The sequence below is a fragment of the Aspergillus japonicus genome (genome assembly GCF_003184785.1).
Source record: "Aspergillus japonicus CBS 114.51 unplaced genomic scaffold BO86scaffold_1, whole genome shotgun sequence".
Lineage (NCBI taxonomy): Eukaryota > Fungi > Ascomycota > Eurotiomycetes > Eurotiales > Aspergillaceae > Aspergillus > Aspergillus japonicus.
This window is the reverse complement of record NW_020291638.1, coordinates 51,336-72,347: the sequence shown is the minus strand read 5'-3', so window position 1 is coordinate 72,347 and position 21,012 is coordinate 51,336. Positions and strand designations below refer to the sequence as shown.

At 56.4% G+C, this 21,012-nt stretch overlaps 11 protein-coding genes across 11 annotated transcripts; 6 read left to right on the top strand and 5 right to left on the bottom strand.

Moving 5' to 3' along the window:
• Positions 1-10: 10 nt before the first annotated feature.
• BO86DRAFT_405344 (2EXR domain-containing protein) lies at positions 11-1,064 on the bottom strand (the record flags this gene model as incomplete). Its single annotated transcript, XM_025674075.1, has 2 exons — positions 204-1,064; positions 11-92 (listed from the first exon to the last, which is right to left on the bottom strand). The coding sequence occupies exons 1-2, from the start codon at positions 995-997 to the stop codon at positions 11-13; spliced, it is 876 nt and encodes a 291-aa protein (XP_025533145.1). The 5' UTR covers positions 998-1,064.
• Positions 1,065-2,164: 1,100 nt separating this feature from the next.
• Positions 2,165-2,477, bottom strand: BO86DRAFT_394058 (YqaE/Pmp3 family membrane protein; the record flags this gene model as incomplete). The annotated part of the gene is made up of 3 exons (XM_025673160.1): positions 2,165-2,186; positions 2,255-2,389; positions 2,464-2,477. 3 exons carry the CDS (start codon positions 2,475-2,477, stop codon positions 2,165-2,167), a joined length of 171 nt encoding a protein of 56 aa, XP_025533144.1.
• Positions 2,478-3,536: 1,059 nt separating this feature from the next.
• Positions 3,537-5,330, top strand: BO86DRAFT_423746 (glycoside hydrolase family 76 protein; the record flags this gene model as incomplete). Its single annotated transcript, XM_025675415.1, has 3 exons — positions 3,537-3,645; positions 3,717-4,420; positions 4,509-5,330. 3 exons carry the CDS (start codon positions 3,537-3,539, stop codon positions 5,139-5,141), a joined length of 1,446 nt encoding a protein of 481 aa, XP_025533143.1. The 3' UTR covers positions 5,142-5,330.
• A 502-nt stretch (positions 5,331-5,832) lies between these two features.
• On the top strand, positions 5,833-8,195 carry BO86DRAFT_384444 (copper amine oxidase). The gene is made up of 4 exons (XM_025670883.1): positions 5,833-6,196; positions 6,259-6,838; positions 6,931-7,842; positions 7,933-8,195. The coding sequence occupies exons 1-4, from the start codon at positions 5,885-5,887 to the stop codon at positions 8,136-8,138; spliced, it is 2,010 nt and encodes a 669-aa protein (XP_025533142.1). The 5' UTR covers positions 5,833-5,884; the 3' UTR covers positions 8,139-8,195.
• Positions 8,196-8,660: 465 nt separating this feature from the next.
• Positions 8,661-9,117, top strand: BO86DRAFT_384443 (uncharacterized protein). The gene is made up of 2 exons (XM_025670882.1): positions 8,661-8,750; positions 8,802-9,117. Exons 1-2 carry the CDS (start codon positions 8,720-8,722, stop codon positions 8,933-8,935), a joined length of 165 nt encoding a protein of 54 aa, XP_025533141.1. The 5' UTR covers positions 8,661-8,719; the 3' UTR covers positions 8,936-9,117.
• A 111-nt stretch (positions 9,118-9,228) lies between these two features.
• On the bottom strand, positions 9,229-10,845 carry BO86DRAFT_452157 (transferrin receptor; the record flags this gene model as incomplete). The annotated part of the gene is made up of 2 exons (XM_025676905.1): positions 9,229-10,710; positions 10,771-10,845. 2 exons carry the CDS (start codon positions 10,843-10,845, stop codon positions 9,229-9,231), a joined length of 1,557 nt encoding a protein of 518 aa, XP_025533140.1.
• Positions 10,846-12,142: 1,297 nt separating this feature from the next.
• BO86DRAFT_495 (DsbA family oxidoreductase) lies at positions 12,143-13,606 on the top strand. Its single transcript, XM_025677427.1, has 4 exons — positions 12,143-12,177; positions 12,433-12,555; positions 12,614-12,758; positions 12,824-13,606. The coding sequence occupies exons 2-4, from the start codon at positions 12,508-12,510 to the stop codon at positions 13,399-13,401; spliced, it is 771 nt and encodes a 256-aa protein (XP_025533139.1). The 5' UTR covers positions 12,143-12,177; positions 12,433-12,507; the 3' UTR covers positions 13,402-13,606.
• Positions 13,607-15,902: 2,296 nt separating this feature from the next.
• Positions 15,903-17,685, bottom strand: BO86DRAFT_384441 (uncharacterized protein). The gene is made up of 2 exons (XM_025670881.1): positions 17,591-17,685; positions 15,903-17,507 (listed from the first exon to the last, which is right to left on the bottom strand). Exon 2 carries the CDS (start codon positions 17,183-17,185, stop codon positions 16,358-16,360), a length of 828 nt encoding a protein of 275 aa, XP_025533138.1. The 5' UTR covers positions 17,186-17,507; positions 17,591-17,685; the 3' UTR covers positions 15,903-16,357.
• On the bottom strand, positions 17,484-19,186 carry BO86DRAFT_418 (NAD(P)-binding protein). Its single transcript, XM_025675060.1, has 4 exons — positions 19,132-19,186; positions 18,357-19,075; positions 17,912-18,268; positions 17,484-17,857 (listed from the first exon to the last, which is right to left on the bottom strand). The coding sequence occupies exons 2-4, from the start codon at positions 18,948-18,950 to the stop codon at positions 17,783-17,785; spliced, it is 1,026 nt and encodes a 341-aa protein (XP_025533137.1). The 5' UTR covers positions 18,951-19,075; positions 19,132-19,186; the 3' UTR covers positions 17,484-17,782.
• BO86DRAFT_384439 (uncharacterized protein) lies at positions 19,112-19,745 on the top strand. The gene is made up of 3 exons (XM_025670880.1): positions 19,112-19,556; positions 19,610-19,622; positions 19,686-19,745. Exon 1 carries the CDS (start codon positions 19,151-19,153, stop codon positions 19,394-19,396), a length of 246 nt encoding a protein of 81 aa, XP_025533136.1. The 5' UTR covers positions 19,112-19,150; the 3' UTR covers positions 19,397-19,556; positions 19,610-19,622; positions 19,686-19,745.
• Positions 19,501-20,761, top strand: BO86DRAFT_394049 (ceramidase; the record flags this gene model as incomplete). The annotated part of the gene is made up of 6 exons (XM_025673159.1): positions 19,501-19,556; positions 19,610-19,746; positions 19,818-19,985; positions 20,036-20,320; positions 20,383-20,500; positions 20,605-20,761. The coding sequence occupies 6 exons, from the start codon at positions 19,501-19,503 to the stop codon at positions 20,759-20,761; spliced, it is 921 nt and encodes a 306-aa protein (XP_025533135.1).
• Positions 20,762-21,012: the final 251 nt, after the last annotated feature.

Below are 21,012 nucleotides of genomic sequence, written 5' to 3'. Positions count from 1 at the left end.
ATAACCCACCTCAAACATAGTATCGCATGAGTTTCCGCGGCGGAAAAGGATCCGGGGAATCATGGGTAATTGCTGTCGAGCCGAACCCTACTCTGTAAACCTCATTCATTAGCACCTGGTGACCATCAGTTGCCAAAGCAGGCCCTACGGCCCGTAAAAGTTCTGGGGGGAATAATCCTGACGCATGGGAGGGGAAAATGTACCTTGCGACCTGCGCCAACCCCTTCCCCCGCTTGACGACCGAGACAGGCCGGATCTCCCACCGCTGGATGCCAGCAGCGGATAACGACCCGCTCAGCTTCCTGGCCGCCTCCTCGATCCGGCCATAGAGGATCTCCCCACAAGGCCACTCGCCTTCCCCCTCCCCCTCCTCGCTCCACTCAAAAGCCCCGCCTTCCGGCCTATACGCGAGGAACCTGCCCCGCGGCAGAATCTCCCATCCCTCCTCCGCAGATTTTAGACTCGGCGGATTGAGAACAATGTACACCCTTTCTAACCGTGAAAAGCACCACCAGATCGTCTCCAGCGCGCGGGGCTCCAACTGAAACAACATGCTGGAGATGGCGATGCGAGGGTGGTCCTTCCCGTCGTCACGGATGGACATCCTCTCCCTGGGCAGCTGCTCCGCCCGTCTGTCGAGCGGGTCCATGTAAAAGCATCTAAGTTCCGCCCCTTGGAGGTAAAGCATATCATAGTCCGGGTCGAAGTGGCGGTTTACGACGTGCGACCCGGTGCCGATGTCGGGGCGGAAGTGAACCTTGAGGCCGTGTTTGCGCGCCCACGAGCGCGCCGTGCCGTGCGCCTCCCTGTTGACGAGCAGATGGGGCAGTGGTGCGCTCACTGGGTCCGCGCGCGCGAAACCGGAATCTTCGTCACTATACTCACCTTTGCGGTACGGGAATAACACTCCTGGTCGGACTTGGTCGGGGAGGCTGAGGTGCCAGATGTGGTGGCGGAGCTCGGGGGGGAGTTGGAGGAATGGAGTGAATGTCATCATCCTTTTTCCTTGATAGTAGGCGAGAGATGGTGTTGTTGGGTATGTGATACCTGGTCGGTAGGTGCTTTGCTGCTGGTAAGTCAGGTTTCAGCTTCAGTCGGAGTTTCGAGGGGTTGCTCGGTGGTATTTATATTAATTGCTCAAGGATAGTAAGCGGGCTTATCTGATTCAGGAATAGCCTGTCTGAGTGACTCTTGTAAGTTGGGCAAAGGTACTTTCTGTTTAAGCCGGGCTTCGCCCGACTTCTGCGACAGCTAGGCTGCGATGCTTTGAAGTTAGTGGCCTCGTATGTTATCGTGGCTCCTTGAGTTAGTATCTTCTCCGCGGAAAGGTTCATTCAAGATATATACTCGTCCCGCTGGAGAATAACACCATCAAAAAGCGCCGCAATTTATATAGAAATTCCCGAAGCTCCACTATGCCAGTTAACACAGCCTATCAGCCTTCTCAGTTATCACTGGAATGTTTGCTACTTTGTAAGCGTAAAAGCTAAGTGCTGGAAGACAACGCACGAGCAGTCTCTTTATGCAAGCTGACTAAGCTATTCACCTTTTGTACAAGGCCACCTGCAAGCCCGATCGAGGACGAGTTATACCTAAGAATCAATTGTTGGAGAAGGACCTCTTTGTGGCTGCAGTCTTATACATCTTACGCAAGTATTCAGGCTGACGTATATAGACAGCTGGCTTGATCGTGTCGAGAGCCGGCGACGACGTGGCTGCAGTACAAGAGATACCTCAGTTGGCCCAGCAATACACCTTATCGTGGACCCTGCCTCAAATAATCCCACGCCTTCTGGTGATAGTCTCAACACCAAACTCGCGACGACAGACCATTCCCTCCACCAGAACGAACTGCAGTGGCAGCAAAAACTCTCTCGAACTCTCGGCCAACTTCCGCCGCCGCACCACTGCCTTGGCCCGCCCACGGAAAACTGCTGCCTAAGTAATACTCCGTAGCGCGGGCGCGCAGCCAAGCAGACGAGGAAAAATTGAATCGCACAATCAAAGTCTCGTTATCATTATTGCTCAATATTATACAAACGATATCACATATCCGCGACCGTTAAGCATTGTTCAAGTGGTATACGCCGAAGTTGCGCCCGTGCCCCAAAATTGTGAAAATGTCCCGACCGACGCATGAAGAACGAGTTAGTGGAGTGAAGATCTATTTGTTGGCCAAGATGTAGCTGCGGGGTGAGTTAGCTGAGAATTCTTCTTAAGCTCAAACAGAAAGCGAGGGGAAGTGTGAACATACTAGGCGTGGATGACACCAGGCAGCCAACCCAGGATGCAGAGACAGATGTTGATCAGCAGATCGCAGCTGCAGCCGGTGCGCATGAAGACGCCGACGAAGGGGAGGAAGAAGGCGATGATGATTTCACAGCAACCGCTGTGTGAAGGGTGTTAGCTTGACGATTTTCCTCTTATTGGGAATGCGACGGGGAGGGCGGCATGGGAACGTACACTGTATTGGCCATTGTGAGTGTTTAGAGATTTGGTGTTGATGGGATGGGTGGTTTAGTTTAGCTGAGGTATACTATTGAGGACTGAGTCTGTTTGTTCAAGGTGTAATAGTTGGAATGTTAGGAAGAGTCGAGGAGGAAGTGGTGTGGTGGAGGAGTTTAAAAGGACTTTCGGGGGAGAGCGAAATCGATGACATCAGGCGCGGGTGCATCATAGGGCTGAAAATGGAGCAGGTGTCCGCGACTCTCTCCATCAGACTAAATCAACGGCTCACCACCGACAACATGCTGCCATGGCCCAAGGGGATTTCCTGATAGCCTAAATGATTATGACACAACCAATGACGATCGTGCTTGGCAGTCTCGTGGGAGAATCTTTCCTTTCGCATAGGGCTGTACTCCAGTTTGCAGTCAAGAGTGCCAAGGCAACGGCCCGGGCTGGGTGGCTGAAATGATGTAATCCCCCCAACTGCGATGCGGTGCCTGGCCCGAGTCGATTTCGACTCCCTACATTTGGCTCAGGCGATCAGCGGAGTCTATTTAGAGAGTCAAGTACACAGAGGATAGATGATGTTGATTACATCTGTTTGTGATCATCGGTGTGAGGAAGTTAGGCAAAGGCACCCTGTTTGACCTTCCATTCTTGCGTGTTGTTTGATATACCCACAAGCATCAGCGGGTACGAGTTTGTGGCTCGGAGAGAACACCCCTGACACTATGCCACTGTTGAACCTGGTTTCACAGTCTCCAGGTGCTGATGTTGCTGTGTTAAAATGTTGTTCCAAATGCAGTGTTGGCTGGGCTGCGCCTCTGTCAAGGGGAATCGGTAGCGGCCAGCAGTGAATTACCCAAAATGCCTTAGAGGACTAGTAACACACCCCGGATAAGATGGGGAACAAGTGAATGTATGATAGTGGACGTGTCAGTGTGACCCGCTTGTTCTGAAAGACCTCTCCTCTACTTTACACCTGATGAACCTTGCCGTCTTCTCTTTCCCATTACCATGACAGAGTGTGTTCATGGACAGATCCAACTTGTGTCTTCAAGAAGAAAGGATCAAAGATACAGGTCAAGATGCAAGGCACACATATACTCAACCTCGTGAGGATTCTCATCCTAAGGTTGATGTTGACGCGCCCCTGCCTCAGAGCGAGCGCGATCGACCTCAACATTGACGATCATGGTGAGTACTCAAGAAGCTTCATCACGTCGACCCATTTGTCAGCACGCGGCTGACTCTTCAAACCACACCAGCAAGCATCAAACACGTCGCGAGCCAGCTCGCCTCGGATCTCGTGAGTTTCTACCGCGGCAACCACACCGGCGACGTGCCTGGCAACCTCCCCGATCCGTACTACTGGTGGGAGGCGGGCGCCTTCTTCGGCACGCTGGTCAACTACTGGAGCTACACCGGCGACGACACCTACAATGCAATCACCACGCAAGCCATCCTGCACCAGGCCGGGGAGAAGCGCGACTTCATGCCCTCCAACCAGACGCGCACCGAGGGGAACGACGACCAGGCCTTCTGGGCGTTCACCGCGCTGCAGGCGGCAGAAACCAACTACCCGAACCCCCCGGACGACCAGCCCTCGTGGCTGGCACTGGCGCAGGCGGTCTTCAACCAGCAGGCCGCGCGCTGGGACCCCACCAGATGCGGTGGAGGCTTGAAGTGGCAGATCTACGCCTTCAACCGTGGCTACACCTACCGCAACGCCATCTCCAACGGATGCTTCTTCAACATCGCCGCCCGACTGGCACGGTACACCGGAAACAGCACCTATGCGGACTGGGCCAACAAGGCATGGAACTGGGCCTCCGGGGTGGGACTGATTGGGCCCCGGTTCCAGGTCTACGACGGCACCAGCGAGGGGAACAACTGCTCGGATCTCAATCATGTCGAGTGGACGTACAACAATGGGGTGTTCCTGCATGGGGCGGCGCATATGTGGAACTACGTACGTTGTTTCTTTTGACCTGTTCTTTCTCTTTTCCGCCGACGCCAAGAACCAGAATTAGTCTTACTAACTACGCCGCATCTTGCAGACGAACGGCGACGAGACCTGGCGACACCGGATCATGGGACTGCTGGAGGCCCAGGATATCTTTCTCTCCGACAACGCGACAGCGCAAAACGTGTTCTACGAATCCGCGTGCGAGAACTGGGACACCTGCCAGGTAGATCAATTCTCCTTCAAGGCATATCTGTTCCGGTGGATGGCCGACACGGTCAAACTGGCGCCCTTCACGCACGATCTCATCCTGGGCCGTCTCCGACCGACCGCGCAGGCAGCCGCCGCCCACTGTGTGGGAGGCGCGACCGGGACGTACTGTGGAATGCAGTGGACAACGGGGGTATACGATGGGACCACAGGGGTGGGACAGCAGATGTCGGCGCTGGAAGCGATCCAGACCCTGCTCGTCGAGTCGGTGGCGGGGCCCCTTACTCACCAGACGGGGGGCTCCAGCAAGGGGGATGGGGCGGCGGGCACCGCAACCTCGGATAAGGCCAGGGACCCCAGTGCGCTCAGGCCCATCACGGCCGCCGACCGGGTGGGCGCCGCGGCCTTGACCGGGGTGGTCATCGCTTTGGTGGTGGGCACCGCATTCTTCATGAATGAGGCCTTGATGGTGAGCGATTGTGGTTTTCGGAGTGGATTTGTGTGGAGAGATTCGTGAGATGCTCGTGAGTGATGATTCAAGATTGTAGTACTGAATGACTTCGCTGGCGTGGTCCTCCATTAGCCGAGTTGCTCCCTACACCGTTATCACTCAACCTTTGAACTTCGGTCTCGCACACGAGCATTGTCATCTCGCTTATGTACGCTCTTGGAAGGTATCGAAAGATACTCAATCCAGAGATCGTTGTCATCAGACCAAAATTACCCAAATAGGCTATTATCGAGAGAAATCCCCAGATCAGTAGTGCAGATTGCATAATTAGGCGTGACAGGGTGGGGCAACTTGGACTCTAACCACCTACCACCATCCAACTATCTCCAACACAAGACCCTCCGGATTCCATCCATCCTCAATGCCAAGTGTACATGATTGACACAACTTCTGACCGACTGTTGGGACTGGCCCATCACCGCCAATCTTATCGGGCGAGTCTGGAAACTGACATAAGCGGAGATCGAGTTCTTATCTTGCACTAGTCCCGATGTGGCCAAAGATACGCCGCGTCGGTCCACCGGACCAATCAGGAGACAATTCTGGAAGGGAGGCAAATGCCGGGATCGGGATTGCTGATAATCTGCAGTGCGTGGAAACTCTCTGTGAAACAAAGAGGCGGGGAGAGATACCGTCTATCTGACTACTTAAATCCTCCGTCGCGCTGTTTTCACACTGCTCGATTGTCCTTCATTCATTTGGCTTAGCCGCGAAGCAGAGGGTTCGTCTGTTGCAATCCCGCAGACACAATGGCAGCCTCCGGTCCACACCCATTTGACCCCATCAGCCCGGCGGAAATCGTCCTCGCCACCAAGCTGGTCGAGGCTGCTTTCCCCGGCGTTAAGCTCCGGTACAAGAAGATTGATATCCAGGAGCCAATCAAGAGCGAGGTCGTCCCGTATATCGAGGCAGAGCGTCTGGGACAGCCACTGCCTCCCAAGCCGACGCGGTTGCTGCAGGTTCTCTTCCACCGCTTGGACACCGGTGCTTTTCTGAAAGCCCTGTTGAACGCGGGCACCCGCTCTATCGTGTTCGCCAAGGAACTGCCCAAGGATGTTCAGGTATGTCTCCGGTGTTGCACAACTCCCCCGCCGTATGTTTCCCCTTGCTGACCTCGCCGAAGGCCCCCGTGGACGCCGACGAGTTGGAGGAGATCGAGCGATTGTGCCTGAACCACCCCGCAGTACAGGCGGAGGTGGCCAAGTTGCAGCTCCCCGCCGGCGTGACGGTCTGCAACGACCCCTGGATCTATGGGCGGGACGATCCCAACGAAACCCGCCGGCTGTTCCAGTGTTACATGTACGTGGTGGCCACGAACCATCCGCAGAACAACCACTACTCCACTCCGTGCAAGTTCTCGCCGGTGTTCGATGGCATCACCCACGAGCTGGTCCGGATCGACTTCCTGCCTGGTGGCGCCGATGCAACCACCACCGAGACGCAACCGTGGAAGCCCGTGCCAACCATCCAGTATGCGCACGAGCTGCTGGACGAGCCGGTGCGGACGGACCTGAAGCCCTACATCGTGCAGCAGCCCGAGGGCCCGTCGTTCACGGTCCAGGGGAATGTGGTGTCGTGGCAGAAGTGGCGGTTCCGCGTGGGGTTCAACAGCCGCGAGGGCTTGGTCGTCTACAACACCACCTATGACGGACGCAACCTGTTCTACCGACTGTCCGTGTCGGAGATGACCGTTCCTTACGGAGGTACGTCCTGACTCCAGCTGTGTGATGCAGCCGTCACTCTTCATCGCAGACGTCGAGACCCACGCCTGAGACACGCACTAACCCCACCCCAGACCCGCGCGCCCCCTACCACCGCAAACAAGCCTTCGACGTCGGCGACGTCGGCTTCGGCATCACGGCGAACCAGCTCTCCCTGGGCTGCGACTGCCTCGGGCACATCAAGTACTTCGACGGGTACCGCGCGGACGCGAAGGGCCAGCCCCTCCTCCTCAAGAACGTGATCTGCCTGCACGAGCAGGACAACGGGCTGCAGCACAAACACACGAACTACCGGACGAACGCGGCGACGGTGGTGCGCAACCGCCAGCTGGTGATCCAGATGATCTGCACGGTGGCCAACTACGAGTACATCTTCGCGTTCATCTTCGACCAGGCCGCCAACCTCGAGCTGGAGGTGCGCGCGACGGGGATCCTGTCGACGGTGCCGTTCGACAACGAGAGACCCGGCGCGACGGTGCCGTGGGGCACCAACGTGGGGCCCGGGGTGATGGCGCCCTTCCACCAGCACCTGTTCTCCTTCCGCATCGACCCGGCCCTCGACGGCTTCCAGAACACGGTCTACTACGAGGACAGCGTGCCCCTCCCGGAGGACGCGCACAACCCGTGGCTGGTGGGGTACACGACCGAGCAGACGGTGCTGCGGCGCAGCGGCACCGCGGAGACGGACGTCGCGCGCCACCGGGTGTTCAAGATCCGCAACGACGCGCACGTCAACCCCATCACGTACCGGCCCGTCGCCTACAAGCTGCAGACCTCCCCCAGCCAGATGCTCCTGGCCAGCCCCCGGTCGTACGGCGTCCGGCGCGCCCGCTTCGGCACCAAGCCCATCTGGGTGACGCGGTACCGGGACGACGAGCTGTACGCGGCCGGGGAGTTCACGAACCAGAGCGCCGACTCCCAGGGGGTGGACAAGTGGGTGCAGCGGAACGAGGTGGTGGAGAATGAGGATCTGGTGCTGTGGCATAGTGAGTATCCCTTCCCATCCCGCCCGTCTTCTCGCATGGCTCCCATCGCTCTCTTGCAATAAGCGTGAAAAGAAACTGACCATGGAATAGCCTTCGGCCTCACGCATAACCCCCGCATCGAGGATTTCCCCGTCATGCCGATGGAGCGCGTCAGCGTCATGCTGCGCCCGGACGGCTTCTTCACCAAGAATCCCGCGCTGGACGTGCCGGCCTCGAACCAGACTTTCAACCAGTCGACGCTGCACCCGGAGCCCGTGACGTGCTGTGCGCCGGTGGAGCGGCAGGGGAAGTTGTAGATGGTGTTTTTCTGATAGATAGATAGATAGATAGATTCACTCCTGTATGGTCTCACGAATAATGACACTGCTTGGTCTTTCTCTCAAATCGGCACATCCGCTGGATTCCGGGCGATTGACTGGACATCCCATCATCTATAGTATATGCACACTTCATGGCGTCTCGCGACTCAAGGGTAATATCCCCAGCGGGGATGGGAGCACCGACACGCACCACCAACAGTCCCAGTAACCACGAAAGTCTAACCCGTGCGCATTTCCACCACCATCTGACCCCAACTACGCGTACTCACCCACTATTGGAGATAGGAAATGCGGTACCACGATAAGACTCAACCTTTCCCCAAAATCTGGTTCTACAGTATGTACATTCCGAACCCGACCGACCCACCGACCTCGCCGACCACCAGCCCAACTAAACCCCGGGGGGATCGCCGACCATGCCCCAACCTGACTAAGCAGCGTAGCAGCGCCCATAAAAAATCCCCCACTTTTCCGCTGGTTCATCCACCACCATCACTACCACCACCAAACATCCTCCTTAGATCCACAAGATCCTATCTACATCTACCACCGTCATCATGTGCATGAAGGCCACTTGCTCGACGTGCCGTATGTCCCCCAACCATCTAAAACCTTGAAAGAGGACGCTGACCAAGACAGAAAAAACCTCCTGGTGGGGCTGCGGCGCGCACATCCCCTCGGTCATGGATGCGATCCCCGAGAGCGAGCGGTGCACCTGCACGCCCAAGGTCGAGCGGGAGGGCAAGGCCTACCCGCCTAAGGCGGCGCGGTGACTCCCGGGGTGTGTTGTTATCTAGCTTTGGGAGATGCTAGGGAAAGAGGGGACGGGAGGGTGGCGTTGGGGTGTTGAGGGATAGGGTGATGCTGGCGGAATTCTGCTGAAGGTGACGATATACATGTACTGTGCCTATGTCAATAATACAAACAAGCAAATTGCTGATTAAGAATAAAGAGGCTTGTAACATCGAATAAGAAGTTCATCATTCACTCAAGGAAATGCAGGGTGCACGATACCCAATCCCGACAATTCCACAACCACCAACCCGACACACCGTAAGCAAATCAACTAAGCGACAACCACATCCTGAATCCTCCCCAGCTCACTCCTATACACCTTTTCCACTCCCTCACCCCTGGACCGCGTGAGCACCTCCCTCCCATTCCCCCCAAAACCCTCCACCTCCGAACGGTTACCCTTCCGCTCCGGGATCCCCTCCAAATCCCCGGCATACCTTGCCACTACAAACGCCGCCGCCCGGGCATTGATCAAGAACGCTTCCTGATCCAAATTCGCCACCGTATCTCTAACCCCATGATAATTAGGATCATACGCCACGCCGGCCCGACCCCCAAACAACTCCATCTCCCGCTGCGTCTTGGCTCCATCCGCGCCGGTGAACAGTCCCCCGGCGGGGATGCCCTTCCGAATGAAGGCCCGATAATCCGAGCGCCCGTTGAACGGCGTCGCGCGGTGGGACACATTTCTCCGCTCGAAGTACTCCTGAAACGTGTGCTGGATGTGGTCCGACCCCGGGGGGCCGGAGACATTATACCGGGCGCCATCACCGTCGTAGATCATGTACGCGTAGTTGGGGGAGGCGATCATATCGAGATTCAGATACAGACGGATGTGCGTGAGGTTGGTGGGCGACATATTCTTGATGTAGTAGGTGCTGCCCAAGAGTCCGAACTCCTCGGCCGTGAAGAAGAGGAAGCGCACTGCGTTGCGGATGACGGGGCGGGATGTAGACGAGCTAAGAGCGCGGGCGATAGCCAGACAGCCAACGGTGCCGGAGCCGTTGTCGTTGATGCCGGGGCCGGCGTCCACGGAGTCGGTGTGACTGCCTACTGTGATCACGTTGCTTGCGTTGCCGGCCTTGGTCTGCGCAATGAGGTTGTAAGTCAGGCGTGGGGCGGATTCGGTGTGGATGTAGAGGGTAATCCGTGGAGATGGGGTGGGGGTGGTCGTGTTGGCGGAGGTGGCGTTGGGCGTGATGCTGCGCAGAAGGCGTTGGCCGTCAAGGAGGCTGATCCCTATGGTTGGAGCGAAGGGGGTTGTAGTGTTAGGGCTGCCCAAGTTGCCGTGCAGCGGGCCGGCGACGTTGTTGTAGATGATGAGGCCCGCGGCGTTGGCGGCCGCGGCGAGGATGGATTTGTTGCCGAAGCTACAACCACCCCGGCGCGTGAGGAGGATCTTGCCGACTGCTGACGCGTTGTAGTCTTCGGCGCTGCAGCCGACTTGCGGGACGAGGGCCAGCTCGGCTGTTACGTTCGTGCTTGGACTGTGGGTCATGCGGTAGGCGGTCATGCTGTGCCCCTCCGCTGTGGTCACCGATTGACTGTGTTTCGTCCAGGTGTGGATTTGGGGCTGTCGGTGGAGGTCGTAGGCTCCCGTTGCGTTGAGCTCATGGTAGACGTAGTCCAGCGTGTCATTGTGGGCGGCCCCGCCGAATACTCGATTGCGTTGCGGATAGGCGTAAGCAAAGTCTTGAAGTTTCTGCGTGCCTTCGAGGAGATCGGATAAGGCGATTTGTGATGCGAATGTTTCCTAGGAAGGCTGTGTGTGAGCTAATCTCAGGATGTGATTCAGCAGGAAGTAGGGGCATACAGGTGAGACAGGGGCTCTCTTGGTTGCAAGAGCTGTGGTGAATGGAACAGATAAGAATAGAAGGAATGCCTTCATAATGATATCAAGAATAGAAGAAAGAGGGTCTTAGGAAGTGTGGTGATCTAAGGATAGTGAGTTGCTGAAGAGCTGAATTCAGCTCGCCTGTCCCGGGGCCTGGGATGACTTTTATGGTACCCTCCATCGCAGTTGCCAATCAACCCATCGCCAGTGCCAGTTTGGGTGGACTGGTGCTGTTTAGCTGGTTGCGCAATGCGACCAGCGTGGTATTGTGCAACACTTGGCCAGGGAGACGTCCAACAGAGAGCGGCGGGAGTCCCAGCTCAGGTTACACTGCTCGGATAGTATGGTGGGAGCAACCTTCGTGCTGTCAGCAGTTTGGGAACATCATTGACCTTCGCCCTTTGTACTCGTGAGATACGTTGTCAGGATGCGCCTCGAGTACTTCTCCTGCTGAACGGGCAGAATCGGTAAATGGGGAGCATAGCAAGGATTGTTGATCATTTGCTCCGATGAGACAGGTCTATAAGCACACATGTTTGCTATGGCACTGTCCCAATAATGTGGTCGCAGGCCGTACTCCCATAGGCGCACGATGTGTACAACGGTGGACAGTTTATCATCGACTTATTGTACCATGCAATTTGACATGGCTCCCTGCGTGCAGCTTGCAAGTCGAAAGGAGGCAGGACCCGTCAAGGGAAGGTGCATTGGGAATTTAGGGTACACGAAAGGAAGCGTCGAGCCCTACCCTTGCTAAGCATAGAACATGTTGAACTGTGAATCATGCATAGTCCAATGCTAGAGACAGCTTTTATTCACTACAGTCTCAATGCCACAATCACAAACGGTGTGGTATCTTTGACAAGACTGGGAACTAACCTCACATTAAGACAAAATATGCTCTCACTTTGGCTTAGCGGCGCAAAGATTTCGAAGACTGTAACTGTGACCAACATGACCTCGACTACAGGGCATGGAGAGATGGTCGATTTTGAGATAAATATTTCAACCTCATCACCCAAGATAGGAATTATACCTTCAACACGATTCATCAAACAGAGGTATTGGTTGAACTTTTAACCTAGAGCTCATAGGTTGTGTCAAGTCAAAGTCGGTCAATTCTGTTCCACGTGGCTGTGCAGTATGGTAGCGCGGACCCTAAAGTTACCATTCGCGCAAGCTGTTATTATACTTTGACCCCACAAGTCCACAGCAATCTGTTACTCCTTGATGTATATTGACATCTAGTGTAGTACTTAACATTATTATTCTAACATCTTTGAGGAACGTGAGCACATGCAGACTTGGTGTATCGATACCCCGCATAGCCCCGGAGGGACCACCAACTGGCTAGCTTGACTCGTTGACTATTTTCAGTGCTGATTGGTAAGCCCATCAAACCACATTCATTTAAGGGGGATGATTTGAAGTGAGATTCTCAGAGTTCGCTTCTTTCCAAAGAAAAGAATGGTCTGTCCGGGTAGATCAGGACTCTTCTCCGGAATCATGGTTGCCTGGATCCCAGGCTCCTAGATAAACTATGGTCGGAAGTGACTTAGCCCGCAGCTATAAAGTGCGTGCCGTAGAACGACCATGCTCACCGACAGAAGGCATAGCAGCAAGGGCTCTGACTCTTACCAGGCACAGTTACCAGCCGCTGAGGCTGTCCTGCGAGACATCAAAACCAACCCTGTATCCGTCAACCCTTCAAACAGAATGACATCCATCGACATAGCCATCACATCAGACCCAGTCTGCCCGTGGGTACGTTCCCAGCACCCCTCCCCTGCGAGTAAAACCCAGCCAACTCACGAACCGCAAGTGCTACATCGGCTACCGCCGCCTCACCAAGGCCATCCGCCTCTACCAGAAGACCTACCCCGGCGGGAGTCAAGACGCCATCCGCATCACCTGGAAACCGTACATTCTGGACGCCAACGCCCCGATGGAGAGCGTTCCCTACATGGGTACACTATCCCCAGCCCCCTATTGCTCTTCCACACCAACAACTGCATACTGACCGACCGCTCAGAGCGAATGACCCAAAAGCTCGGCCCGGAGAAAGTCCCTCACGCGCAAGCCCACCTCCAACGCCTGGGCCGCGCCGACGGGATCCACTTCCGCTTCGGCGGGCGCATCGGAAGCACCATCCCCGCCCACCAGGTGATCATGCTCAACGCGCTGCGGGACACATCTCGTGCGCCGAATACCGCCGTGGCCGGGTCGGGTTCCTCTGCCGGTGCCGGGACGGCGGGGCTCGTGGAGGCGATCTTCGAGGCGCATTTCGAGCGGGAGCAGGATATCACGGATGTGGAGACGTTGGTTCGATTGGCCGGGCAGGCGGGGATGGATGAAAGAGTGGTCCGCGCGTGGTTGGAGGAGGGGCGCGGGGTGGCGGAGATTCAGCAGGAGGCGCAGAGGGCAAGGGAGGAGGGAGTCGTTGGGGTACCGTATTTTGAGTTCGGAAAGGGGGAGCCGATGCGCACGCTGAGCGGGGGGCAGGAGGTTTCGGAGTTCCTGGAGGCGTTGATTGCGTATAAGGAGGGGTTGGGCGCGACGGATGCTTCTGGTGGTGTGCGGGGAGTAGCGTGCGCTGGGGATACTTGCTGATGTTCATGGATGGAAGCAAGATTGAGAAGCTTGAAGGATTGTGGGGACTGTTGTTGGTGCATTGGGGATATGTGTTGATTTCTGATTTGCCTCTGGACGGAAAGGGTCGCGGTCTGGATCGGTTCTGCTGATGCAAGAGGTTGCAGAAGTCTATGGTTATTGTCCACATTATCTCGTTTTGAGGACTCTTGTGTGAGATGCAATACTGCCTTGCCATTATAGCAAAACTATTGGACCACACACAGCAGTTTCAACTTTAGTTGAATGCTTGTGATAATCTGTGGCACGAACACCACAATAAGCAGTTTAATTCTGGATCAAGACCCAAGACTTGTCAGAAGCCAAGTTCATCGGTACTTCCTGGGGGCAATGAGGATGGCGAATAGTTGGCGCAACTAAGGGTAGGGTATTCATGCAGCAGGCCCTATCAGGGACGAGCGACAAACTCTCGCGCAGGATGACTGGCATAATCTCCCCATGCCCTCACCACTCTGAAGGATCTGACCGCAACGGTTAAACTCGTCATCTGCTGGCAGGATCCGTTGCTACCCGATGCGGTTTGAGGAGATTATACGCTAAAATTAAGACAAGAGGGCAATGAACACACGGACAACATCCACAGTATGCAGATCTGATGGTTGACATCGGATGGTGAACTCGCCACACAAGGGTACTGTACAATGTCTCTTTCCAGTCCCACGCAACTACTCAAGTGGGCCCTGATGGAGCTGTCGGCATGTGTTTCCTGCTCTGGTGATTAGCGGCGCACTGGTGAAATGGCGCTCACGGCGTTTGTCTGGGACTGTCGGCCGCCAAGCCGCGTGGAGAAAAGGCCCCATACCGACATTTGCCTGCATTGCAGCCAATCACAGCCAGTTCTGGCCCGAATCGAAGCGGTGATGCTGTGTTAGGCCCAAGTGAGGTCGGCGTGCATTTGCTTCCAAGTTGGGAGTGAACCTTGCAGTGCCCCCCCCCTTCACTTATCATTCTCATGCTTAGTCACTGCTCAAACTATGGGGGTAGAAAGAGAACAGACAGCCTGGGACGACTGGCCCTACTAGGCAGACTAGTTTCTCAAAATCGCATCGTCACTACTAGTACCGAGGGATCGCATCGTTCCCAGTGAATCTTAACACAAACACACCAGCGAAAAAAATGGAAACCGACACCCAGAGGGCCAGTATAAATTACTTCTGGGGGTATGAACCTCACCTCCAGCACTACCATCACCCACCAATCATCTACCCATCACCATCTTACCAGTCGCTCAACTCCGATTCCTTCATCCTTGAGCGCTCCGTATCCGGTCCAAGCTATACTCTCAACGCAATGCCACCCCTCGATCTACCCCCCGAGCTGATCCTAATGGTCGCCAACCACCTCGCCCAGCGCAAGGACATCAACGCCCTGTCCAAAGTCAGCCGACGCCTGCACAGCATCGTGAACCCCTACCTGTACCGCCAGAACGCGCGGCACCACAAATCCTCCGCCCTAGTCTGGGCCGCCCGCCGCGGGGTGGCCGGCACCGCGCAGCACAGCATCCACGCCGGCGCCGACGTCAACATCCAAGACAAGAAGGCCCCGACACCCCTCTGCATCGCGGCGATGCGGGGCCGCGCCGAGGTCGCGCGGCTCCTGCTGCAAGCGCGCGACATCGACGCCAACCGGCCCAACGCGGACGGCAACACGCCCCTGATCCTGGCCATCACCTACCGGCACTCGAACGTGCTGCGCGTGCTGCTGGAGTCCGGCCTCGTCGACGTCAACACGGGCCACCTGCTCACGCCGCTGCTGCACGCCGCGTTCATGAACAACGTCAAGGCCGTCAAGGTGCTGCTGGCGCAGGAGGGCATCGAGGTCAACGCCACCGATCCCTCGGGGAATACGGCCATCCGGTATGCGGCGGCGTTCGGGTTCCATCGCGTCATGAAGGTGCTGATCGATGATGGGCGCGCGGAGGTGGATGCCAAGGGCGGGGAGAATGGGCAGACGCCGTTGTCGCGGGCGGCGGCGACGCTGTTCGATGCGACGGTGCGCTTGCTGCTGAAGACAAAGCGGGTGGACGTCAATTCGAGGGATGATAAGGGCCGCACGCCGTTGTCGTGGGCGGCGGAGACGGGCGCGGAGGGCGCGGTGCGCATGTTGCTCAAGGTCCAGGGGGTGGAGGTCGATGTGCGCGATAACGAGGGCTGTACCCCGCTGTCGTTGGCGGCAAGGAAGGGCCATGCGGCGGTCGTGAGGCTGTTGCTGGAGACGGGGCAGGTCAATGTCGATTCGTTGAATGATAATGGCATCAGTCCGCTGTTCCAGGCGGTGGTGCATGGGCACGAGGGGGTGATGAATTTGCTTCTGGCGGCGGGGCAGGAGTGATGTTCTTGTAGCTGGCGTTCCGGGGGTTTGGCGAAAGGGTGGCACATAGCATAGCATTGTTCACTGCATTAGCATAGATTGTACGAGTCAACATCGGAAGTTGTGATTTGGAAAGGTTTTGATTATTTTGTGTCTACTGTAAACGTGAGTCCATCCTCGTCAATGCTGGGATATTGATATGCCTCTACCCCAGCCCTTCGTAACCTCAGGAGAGCCCAGAGGGCCGCAACACAACAGTATGAAGTACGGGTCGTACAGCCCGTCGGATCAACGATCAATGGTTACACCCAACCACATGCACACGGTGAGATAGGTCTTTGTGAGTTACACAGGCAAACCCTCCCTCCGAACAGGTAGACGTCGGATCCAGTCCTGCCTCCTTCTCAAAACATAAAAGCCTTATTTATACATCAACCCGATCTCTATCTCACCAGAGAACCAGACCAAACCAAAAACCACAACCTCACTCCCTCAAACCAACCCACACCCCATCCCGCGACGACAGTGTCGGGGTGGCGCGCCAGCATGGAGAAGAGGTTGCTTAGCAGGCTGGCGGTGGTGTCGCGGCCCACGGGGAGGAGGTTCATCAACTCGTCGCGGAGAAGGGTGCGGTTGCTCGTTTGCTCGAGCAATGTGTCGATGAATGGTGGTTGTGTCCTGTTTCTTTTCCACATGCCGTGGGGGTTGTGCTAGCCCTAGGGACTCGGACGCTGCCCAGAGCATCGTCGATCGCCTTCTCCACAAACCCGTGGCAGATCTGGAAACACTCGTCGGCGTGCTTATCCCGGTGGGACATGCGCAACACCCCCCACCGCTCCCGGGTCCGGATCGCCGCCTGGGCGTCCTCGAAGGCGCTTGCGAAATCTACGTCGTGGTGACTGGCGGCTGCAGCGGCCGGAAAACCAAGTCTGCGGAGGGTGTGGCTGCAGCGCCCGAGCAGGAACGCGGTGGCTGAGTCGATGGCATACCCGAAGAACAGCTCTTGGAGGTCGATGGGCCGGCCGTCGGTGGGGAGTAGCACCAAGAGCTCGGTGATCAGGGCCTCGAAGGTCGCGAGATCTGCGATCTGGGACTTGGCGAAGGTGGGGCGCGGCAGCGCGCGCGACTGTGACCACGCCGGCCCGTCCGTTATGAAGATCCCCGTCCCCAGGAGGGGTCCGTACGCGGCGAGGCGGTTCAGGCTGTAGTCGTAGACGTTGGTCGAGAGGATGGCTTTGATGTTGCGCGGGTTCACAGGTTGCGAGGATGGTGGTGAACAGGCGGCGTGATTGGTGTGTGTGACCGTATTTCGCGAACCGCTGTTCGCTTCGGACAAGGACCGTGTGAGATTTGATTGCGCGGAGGGTGAAGGCGAGGTGATCGAGGCCAAAGATGGGGTCTCGCGCTGGGAGGTGGATTGTTGGTTGGCAGCCATGTTGCCTTGAAATGCAATGTTGCTGCCACTTGCGGCGGGTGATGTGGATGAGGCAGATAACAAGAAAGAGTAGGATGAGATTGCGAACTCTGAGCAGAGCTGCCATAGTTCACTGTTTGTTCCAAGGTATGACTTTGCTATGATAGCAAGTAGTTACCAGATGTGAAATAAGCAGTGAAATGAGGGAGCCAACGATAAGATAAAAAAAAAGAAGGTTGGTCATCGAAGATCTCCGGTGGGTCAGTTTCTTACATCTTGCACTTGCAGCATCCACCGCAGCACATATAATCCAATACGGGGAACTATACACAACTCACGCAATCTATCTCATCCATTAATTTTAGCAACATGACTCGGTGGAACCTTGTGGAAAGTCCTGCAAATTATGGCACCAATGTAGCTAACCTGCGTTCACAGCCCCATCCCAATTATAACCCCATTCTTGGCTCCATTCGTCCCTGCGCATTGTTTGCAGGTGAATGTTCACCTGTCAGTCTCAGTAAACAGTCTTTTCTTTCCCATAACACAAAGAGTCTCCCTGTATATGATTCAGATGCTTGCCAGATCAATCGCACGCTGAAGAATAGCTCAACATACTCAACCCAAAATAGTCGACCAATCTTCCTTCCTGATCCATTCCTGCAAGCTTGTCATGGGACAATCAATACCTGTCTAAAAGAAGTCAGCATCCATTCCACACATCCACGGACAGACAACAAATCTCACCCTTCGTATATCCTCCGCCATCAACAAGCTCCCGTCACCCCCATCATATCCCGGATCCGTCGAATAGGAGAACATATCCCCCACCTCGCGACCAAACTCCGGCTCGGGCGCTTTGTCGATGAGCTCCTCGAGCGTGATCTGCCGATACCGCGCCGCCACCGCGTTCACCTCGCCCCAAATCCTCATATACTCCGCCCAACTGCACCTGGTCCCACACGCCATGTAACTCTTCCCCGGCGGCATCTGAGCAACCGCATAGACAAACCCACCTAAGTCACTCTGCACATCGAGGTGGGGCACCACCGCCTCCAGGGCCGTGGTGAAGGTCATCTCAAACACATCCTCCCCGCTCTCCGCCTTGCCTAAACACCCGAGTCAGCCACCTCTCCCCTCCTCACGCCCCAACACAACGCAACACCCAGCCTTGCCCCGGAGAGCAACATACCTTCCCAAAATACGCCCCCGGAACCAACCTATAACTCGAGGTAAAGTACCCCGTCTGCACGCACGACATCTTCGCCGCCAGCGCGGGATATCTCTCCCGGACATAATCAGGAAACACCTCCGCCTTGGCATCGAAATGATACAGTTCCCGGAACCGGCCGCCGCTGCATCGCGTCGCATGGCTCAGCGTGGAGACGAGAAACCCGTTCGGATCGAGCGAGTCAACCGTCTGCGCCGCCGCATCGGCGATGTTCTGCCCCTGCTGGCGCTCAACACGGTAGGCGTGCTCGCGAGGCGAGATGCCGGCGGCGGCGGCCTGCTGACGGCCCGCCGGGCTGGCGAAGGCCTCCCAGTAGTTGGTGACGCTGAAGATGATGTTTGCGCCGCGGAAGGCTGGGAGGAGACTGGCGGGGTCGTTGAGGTCGGCGGGGATGAGCTCCACGCCCTGCTGGGCGAGGGCCGCGGCGGTTGGGCTGTGCGGGTTGCGGGTGAGGCCCCGGACGTGGAAGGTTGGGTCCTGCAGGAAGCGGCGGGCGACGGAGGCGCCTTGGTTGCCGGTGATGCCGATGATGCAGATTGTTTTGGTGGGTGGCATATTGTCTTGATACGCAGGGGATGGTTGAGTGGGTGGGCACGTTCGCGTTTGACTGTTGGTTTGGGGTTGGGCTTGGTGGGGTTGACGGGTTTGTACCCCGCTTTTGCTGGTCGTACGATATGTTTCTGGAAATGTTCAGTTTCTTACTTACACTAGTATGTCACTGTTGAGATTATGCTACCTGGAAGTATGGATGTTCAATGCCCTACTGTGGGAAAGTCATTCTCTCAATCCTCTTTTTCTTTCTTCCTTTGGCGCCGCTGAGAGAGGTTGTCCGTGAGATTCCAGGCATCATTATCCTGACCAAGGTTCCCCCTTTCCCGAAACTCTCACGTAAGACGATGGCAGGGTTTATGACAGAGTTCACAAATCCTGCTCACACTAACAAGGTTACCAACAACTGGAACAAAGAGCTGATTACCGCTTTCGGTCAAAGCTTTCACTGATGCCTAGCTTCCAATCGCAATAAAGCTCTCTGTGGCCCACAACATTCCAGCACCAGACAACAACACTCGCAACCACCACCACCCAGGCACACCTATCCATTACAATGAATTCTCCAACCTCAATAAACCCCTTCTGGGGCCCGCCAACGTCCCATGCAAAGTAAGGCTCGACCCAACTCATCCTCCCAGTGCCAAACTAACAACTCCATCCAGTTTCTGCGAAGAGGTACAATACCCACCACCACAAACACCAATCAATCCTACCACCTTCACTTACCCTATCAACCAGGATTACACCATCACCCGCTACATCGCCGAACTCATCAACACCCTAACCAACATCACCTACAGTAAACCCCACACCCCACACCCTCGCGAGACTCTCCCCAAACGGCAATGGCAAAACCTAATTCCCGTCCAGTCCTCTACGCCCTCCACGGCCTCCGCCATCTTCCCCACCATCCTACCCCATCCTTCTCGCGCCGCATCCCATACTACGGCCTCATCGGCGTCTGCTCCGCGGGGTTCCACATGAGCCTGAAGTATCACACGCAGATGGAGGCGGCTCCCCATTCCTCCTCGGTTTACAGTTTGCACTTTTGCGGCAAGGAACTAACCACCCCACCTGGGACAAAACAGTGGACGACCTGTTCATGCTCCTGACCACGAGCCCGCTGCTCCACCGCGTGCTGACCGTCAACACCAGCGCACAGACCGCCTCGCGCGTGGCGCTGGCGCTGGGGGCCGCGCTGCTGGGCCTCGCGGCCGTGCATATCGCGACGGACGAGCTGGTCCTCCATTCGGTGAGCTTTGTGGACAGTGTCACGGTTATTGGGGTGCGGACGATGCAGCTGATCCAGCAGCGGACGGTCCGGGGGTCGGTGGCCAGGACGGAGCTGTGGCGGTTAGTGCGGTTTGGGGCTGGTGAGTAAGCTTTGTTCTTGCCATTGACTGGGTAACGAGTCTGCTGATGGCAGCTGGGGTAGTGATATTCAACGTGGGGTATGCCGTCTGGCTGGTGGATGGGTGGGGGTGCCAGGTTTTGCGGAGGTGGCGGGCGGCGGTGGGGGTGCCGTGGGCGTTCGGGCTGGAGTTGCATGGGTGGTGAGTGACTTTCCCTGACTTTCTATTCCTCCGCTATGACGATGACTGTGAGTCACCGGTGGTGAGGCTTGTTGCTCGTAATCGCGACTGATGGTGGTGTCTAGGTGGCATATCTTCACTGGGGTGGGCGCTTACACCTTGATCGCGGTGATTGACCATCTGGTCTCTGGTGCGGAGCACGGGGATCTACAGAGATCTGTCGCGTGGCCGTTGAGTTCCATGGTGGCGAGCAAGACACCAGAAGCAAAGGCAAAGGAATGAGGGTACCGTCCCCAACTCATCCGTTGTGCTTCATTGTCTGTTATGCATGGAGATGAGTAATCCAGCAGCACCACATCTGGCCCCACCTCCCACATATCCGACCCCACCCCTCCCCACATGCACAAGTTGTACTGTATGTAAATCAAATCCAGCTTCATCGCCCGTGGCCATCCTGCTCTGGGCATTAGTAATTGCAAGACAATTGGGACAAGAAACGCGCGGGGCCCCAGACAGAACTCCGCAAAGCTTGC

Coding starts and splice junctions, on each gene's coding strand:
- BO86DRAFT_384444 (XM_025670883.1), top strand. CDS start 5,885: ATGGCAGCCTCCGGTCCACACCCATTTGACCCCATCAGCCCGGCGGAA. Junction 6,197..6,258: donor AACTGCCCAAGGATGTTCAG/GTATGTCTCCGG, acceptor ACCTCGCCGAAG/GCCCCCGTGGACGCCGACGA. Junction 7,843..7,932: donor GGATCTGGTGCTGTGGCATA/GTGAGTATCCCT, acceptor ACCATGGAATAG/CCTTCGGCCTCACGCATAAC.
- BO86DRAFT_384443 (XM_025670882.1), top strand. CDS start 8,720: ATGTGCATGAAGGCCACTTGCTCGACGTGCC. Junction 8,751..8,801: donor GGCCACTTGCTCGACGTGCC/GTATGTCCCCCA, acceptor TGACCAAGACAG/AAAAAACCTCCTGGTGGGGC.
- BO86DRAFT_495 (XM_025677427.1), top strand. CDS start 12,508: ATGACATCCATCGACATAGCCATCACATCAGACCCAGTCTGCCCGTGG. Junction 12,556..12,613: donor CAGACCCAGTCTGCCCGTGG/GTACGTTCCCAG, acceptor ACGAACCGCAAG/TGCTACATCGGCTACCGCCG. Junction 12,759..12,823: donor GGAGAGCGTTCCCTACATGG/GTACACTATCCC, acceptor CCGACCGCTCAG/AGCGAATGACCCAAAAGCTC.
- BO86DRAFT_384441 (XM_025670881.1), bottom strand. CDS start 17,185: ATGGCTGCCAACCAACAATCCACCTCCCAGCGCGAGACCCCATCTTTG.
- BO86DRAFT_418 (XM_025675060.1), bottom strand. CDS start 18,950: ATGCCACCCACCAAAACAATCTGCATCATCGGCATCACCGGCAACCAA. Junction 18,269..18,356: donor CGGGGGCGTATTTTGGGAAG/GTATGTTGCTCT, acceptor TGTTTAGGCAAG/GCGGAGAGCGGGGAGGATGT. Junction 17,858..17,911: donor TGGCGGAGGATATACGAAGG/GTGAGATTTGTT, acceptor GACTTCTTTTAG/ACAGGTATTGATTGTCCCAT.
- BO86DRAFT_384439 (XM_025670880.1), top strand. CDS start 19,151: ATGCCCTACTGTGGGAAAGTCATTCTCTCAATCCTCTTTTTCTTTCTT.